The sequence below is a fragment of the Sinocyclocheilus rhinocerous genome, unplaced genomic scaffold (genome assembly GCF_001515625.1).
Source record: "Sinocyclocheilus rhinocerous isolate Xijiao unplaced genomic scaffold, SAMN03320098_v1.1 scaffold95, whole genome shotgun sequence".
Classification (NCBI taxonomy): domain Eukaryota; kingdom Metazoa; phylum Chordata; class Actinopteri; order Cypriniformes; family Cyprinidae; genus Sinocyclocheilus; species Sinocyclocheilus rhinocerous.
The window spans coordinates 1,224,945-1,230,814 of NW_015662004.1; the positions used below are offsets into that span (position 1 = coordinate 1,224,945).

Consider the following 5,870-nt stretch of genomic DNA (forward strand, 5'->3'; position numbering starts at 1 on the left):
AAAAAAAAAAAAAAAAAGCATGTAAAACACAAGAGTGATTGGAATTGTGAAACTATAAGACTTAATAATAATAAAAAAAATACCTAAACAAATGAAGAATTACTTTCACATCTCTTCACACAATTTTTCACTTTATCACATTATTAGCTCATGATAAGTGAGCTTACAGAAGCATCAAGTTGGTAAGTAATGGAGAACACTTCCCATGCATTACCGCCGTCTGATAAAGATCGAGCGTTTAGCCTGCGACCACACTGCTGTTCACTTTCACCAAACATCTGACAGACAAGCAGACATGCAACCTTTTTGCATCTTGCATCAAAAACGGAAAACTAAAACATAAGTCATGTTGTGTGGAATTCGAAAACATGCTGTTTGCTTACTTTGTCTCTAACAGGTTTGACAAGTATAATCCCTCTTATCATACTTCACAGTGTCTTTATAATGACATACGGGGTGCGTCACAATTCTGTCTTCACTTTGTGCATGAGGTCTTTCTGGTCAATCATTTCCAATTGTCTATTCCAGCGGTGGTAGGCCAACAGTGCTATATTCTTAGCTGCCACTGAGCTCATCTCCATCGCACTCCCAGCCCATTCGATTCCATTCAGGAAGTACAAGTTTTCGTGCAGCACTACCGGTGGCAACCCCTGGGTGCTTCCGTAGTGAGGATACGCCAACCAATCTGTGACCTGCACTGAGTAGTAGGACTTAAAAAGTGTCTTCAGCTCACTCCTCTCCAGAGGTTTTGGGGAAAAGACCTTGTAGACTCCGGCCTCTTGAGGCTGCTTTCGGCGGAAGCCGGAGGTTATGTTGACTGGACAGACACTGGCGGCGCTGTTGAAGAAAAGTCCGGGAGTGTCTGTGGTCAGGATGCTGGAAAATGGGAAAAGCTTTGGGTCGGGGAAGCCGAAGTAAGTGCAATTTAGGTAGCCGTGGATGATGGAGGCCACAGTTTGGTGGTAGGAGCCCGCTATTTCTGGAAGTTGTGGCTCAAAGCCCTGGAATGAGATGCCCGAGTTGATGTTTTGTTGGAGAGGCGTCGCTACTACTACAATGTCATAGAGCTCTGATGACTTTTCATTTTGAGAGTCGTAGGTGAGTTCATACTGGTGGTAATCTCCTGAGGAAAAAATGAACGTAAATTGTTCATTGTTTTTTTTTTATAACATAAATGTGAAGTATATTACTATATCAATCCATAAGATCACCACAGTTTTAAGGTGCCTTCATACTGGCAGCATTGTTCAGTATATATATGTGTATGTATATATATATTGGGGTAAGATTATTTTTATGTTTTTGAAATTTTGAAGTATTTTAAAACCAACTCCAAGTCATTAATAATAAGATTTGGTGATTTGATCTACTAATTCATTCAAAATCACATTAAAATTATGTCATATCTCCTATGATAAATACGGTTTAATTTCTAAATTAAAATTAATTTTGATATTTTGGAGTCGGTTGGTGTTTATGTAACATTGTCAAAATTCCAGCGTGATACCACCATGAAGACAATGCCTCATTACAAGAATGAAAGTCCTGATTGTTGAATTGAGTACCATGTGGTATTCTCTTTTGTTATTGCTAGTTAAAACTGCTTCATTGCTTATTAATATAAAGAAAAACTTCCAGATCAAAACCATATGATATGACTAACAAAGTCATGAGGAGCAACAAAAAAAAGGAAATGATATACAGTTGTAAAATGTCATGTGATGTGGCAACTCCAAACTTAATGATATTGTGAATTAATGAATTAATCATTTATATAATTATATTAGAAAATATGTTTACACTCACATGTATTCCAGGTCTAAATAAAATAACATATCAATTTCTTCTTGGTGGTTATTCAATTGTCTTTAAAATGTCATAAAAGATGTTTAAAACCATTTAAAACAAAGAGTAGCCTACATTTCTAAGAACTTAGCTTATGTATTTTGAACTAGATTCTTAAAAGGAATAGTTCACTCAAAAAATAGAATTTGCTGAAAAGGCCATCCGAGATATGTACACGAGTTTGTTTCTTCATGGGAACAGATGTGGAGAATTTTAGCATTACATCATTAGTTCACCAATGGATCCTCTGCAGCGAATGGGTGCCGTCAGAATGAGTAATCCACACCACTCTAATCCATCTGCATGGTTGTAAGTAGTGCTGGGCGGTATACCGGTTCATACCGAATACCGGTGTTTATTTTTGTTATGATATGAATTTTTAAAATACCGCAATACCGGTGTATGTCGCTTAAACAACATTCAAATAGGGCATTCTAAGTCAATATACTGCAGTATTTCCTCTCTCAATCAGTAGAAAATATGGTTAACCCGGTCATACATGAAAAAAAAAACTGTCATGTACCGTGAAACCGGCATAATTTTGAAAAATACCATGATATAAATTTTTGGTCATACCGCCCAGCACTAGCTGTAAGAAATGAATCCATCATTAACTTCTGGCTCAAATCAATGTTTAGAACAGTTTTAGACTGTTTTCTCTTGTAAACGGTGCATATTTTTCTCCTGATTCAGACAAGACGTCTTTTTCACTGGGGAAAACAATATTATAGACAGAAGACTTGATCTTGATGTATTTGTTTCTTACAAACATGCCGCTTATCACTTCACAAGATGTTAATTTATGGACTGGAGTGTTATGGATTACTTGTGGATTATTGTGATGTTTTTATCAGCTGTTTGGACTCTCATTCTGACGGCACCCATTCACTGCAGAGGATCCATTGCTGCGCAAGTGATGTAATGCTAAATTCTCCAAATCTGTTCCAACGAAGAAACAAACCCGTCAACATCTTGGATGAAACTTTTAATTTTTGGGTGAACTATTCCTTTAAAAGATTTTTTCTTTTCTTTACTGCTGGACATAAAAGAGAGTCACCAATAGGTGACAGAGACCATTGGGACAAAGTGACATTCTGTGGCTACTATCGATGGGGAAGAAGAGAAGATTTGTTAGATACTGCAGTCAACAAGAATGCCTACTAGCCACGAACAGTACAGCCATTTAGAGGTCCAGATGAACAGAGTTGATCTTGGTTTTCACAAAGTTTTTTAACTGATGGTTATGTGGAATACCTGTTGATCGGAGGGTAATGGTTGTAACTGGACTTTGGATGAGATTAGCTTTTGCTAGTTTAAGCAGTCCCGAGCAAACCAGCTTGTTTCCTCCCTCCACAGCCCACAGATTGGCCTGTGCACCAGCTAGAGACACAGCACCTGTCAAAGAGAAGCGGACTGACTCAAAACAGACATGAAACTGGGTGGCGAAAAGACAACTAGGATGGCCAGATGACTTTTTATGAGTATTATACTATAAACTTTGTTCCAGGATAATTCAGAAATGTCTCTTCTCCTTGAAGCCTCATATACTGTATATATATTTTTTAATAAAACAGAACTCTGTCCAAAACACATTAATTGAAAATAATCAACAAAACATTCAGGTTTTTTTAAATCATTAAAACTTCAGACAGAATCACAAATATAAATCAATAAATCAATAAATATATATATACACACACACACACACATACATATATATATATATATATATAATGTATGTATATATATATTGGGGTAAGATTATTTTTATGTTTTTGAAATTTTGAAGACTTTTAAGCTCACCAAGGCTACATTTATTTGATCAATAATACAGTAACATCAAATCTTGCGAAATATTATTGCAATTTAAATTGCAATTTTATTACCTTTCCTATTTAAGTATATTATTGTTATTTTTATTTTAAATCCTTCCAATATGCTGATTTGGTGCTCAAGACACATTTGTGCTCATCATCAATGTTGAAAACGGTTGTGCAGCTTAATATTTTTGCGGAAAGCATGGTATATATATTTATATACTTTTCAAGATTCACTGATGAATAGAGAGTTCAAAAGAACAGATTATATTTGAAATAGAAATGTTTTGTAACATTATATGTCTTCACTGTCACACTTGATAAATTTAATGCATTCATGCTGAATAAAAGTATTATATTTTTTTCTACAACAATAACAACAAAAATCGTACTAATTTTTGAATAGTAGTTTATGTTTAAAAGATTTTCAATTGACGCTTATGTTTTTAGTGCAAAAAGCTATTACAAAAAAAAAAAAAAACATGACAAGACCCCATAAAAATAATTTTTTGGAGAAATTCTTGTTGCCATTTAAAGCCATTTTAGGAAAAAAAAAAAAAAAAAATGACAAGACACCATTAAAATAATTTTTTGGAGAAATTCTTGTTGCCATTTAAAGCCATTTTAGGATTATTATACATACTATAACTATATATACACACTACTTCATGTTTCAAATATATATAATTTAACAGATTATTAATCAATGAATAATTTCATTAATGATTCATATATTTTATCAATGAGAATGTAACAAAAAAAAAAACTAAAATAATTAGAGTATAATTTGTATGCAAGTGCAAAGCTTAATAAATAATCAACTATAAAGAAAGTGCTGTGCATACCAACAAATGCAGGGATGCTGATGTTCTGGCCGTAGTTGACCCTCATGATCGGGGCTATGACTTCATCAATGAAGCGCTGGGAGACGCCCAGCTCTAACAGAGACTCGGAAAGCGAGCGGCGGGTCATGTTGATAAATCCTGAACCCCCGAGAGAGTGCAGCAGCTCTTCTACTGAGCTGAAGGCATAGCCATGGGCCTGGTATTTATAGATTCTGGCAGAAAAATGATAGCAAAATGTATCAAAGCAAACAAGCAAAAGAGAGGAAGAGAGGATGACGGTGAGACAAAATAAAAAAAGCTTGTGTTACTCAGACTGCAGCTGAACAATTGCAGATTTCAAGGTTCCCCAATGATAAAACAAAACATCTCATGTCTTTGTGTATCAAATAACCGAGAACGCGACAACTAATTATTTTCCTGAAATGTTTTGAAACTAGATGCTGCAGCAGGACATAAACCATAAAAAAATGCAACAGTCTGACGTTGCAGTCCACCAAAACCACTTGTTATTGCTAGTCAGTGGCAGGTGTTATTTGTAATACAAGGGGAGGGGATATTCCCAATCGAGAGTGTGTTTTACTAGACTCATGCAACTGCAAGAAGCTTTTATCCAAAGCAACTTATATTGCATTCAAGGTACTGTACACATTTACAATTTATCAGTTCATTCTTTCCTTGGGAATCAAACCCATGAGCTTGGCATGCTACTGCCATACTCTACTGTTGGAGCTACAGAAAAGTTTTATTTGACTATAATAAATATAATACATTTATAATAAACTATAATACATTTATTTGACTTCAGCTTCCAGAAGAGATCAGATGTGCTAAAACATTAGTCACATTTAAATGCAGACTCAAAACTCATCTTTTTAGCTGTGCATTTATTGAATGAGCACTGTGCGATGTCCGAACTGATTGCACTATATTTTATGCATAATCATTTTCTATTCTTAACTGTTTTAAATTCATTTTAAACCTCTTAAATCAATTTTTAAATCATTTTCAATTTTCACTTGTTTTATTGTTGTTGTGATTATTTTTTTATTATTATTTTCTTTTCTTTTATGAAATGTGCTATATAAATAAACTTGCCTTGCCTGTAAATTTAAGTTAATTTTGTCAACACTATTATTTTGAGTGAATTAAAAACCACAAAACCAACAAAAAAACATCAAATCTTGCAATATTAGCCTTTCTATTTAAAAAAAAGGTATATATATATATATGTGTGTGTGTGTGTGTGTGTGTATGTATGTATGTATGTGTGTGTGTGTGTGTATTCTTAAATCATTTTAGGTAACATGCATTTATTTTAATCACACATAGGACAAAGCTAAACTTGAATATTTTCAACATAAAA

At 34.2% G+C, this 5,870-nt stretch overlaps 1 protein-coding gene across 1 annotated transcript; it reads right to left on the reverse strand.

Moving 5' to 3' along the window:
- Positions 1–97: 97 nt before the first annotated feature.
- Positions 98–5,210, reverse strand: LOC107727251 (prenylcysteine oxidase-like). The gene is made up of 4 exons (XM_016537054.1): positions 5,196–5,210; positions 4,508–4,805; positions 3,100–3,240; positions 98–1,123 (listed from the first exon to the last, which is right to left on the reverse strand). Exons 1-4 carry the CDS (start codon positions 5,208–5,210, stop codon positions 462–464), a joined length of 1,116 nt encoding a protein of 371 aa, XP_016392540.1. The 3' UTR covers positions 98–461.
- Between the last annotated feature and the right edge of the window lie 660 nt (positions 5,211–5,870).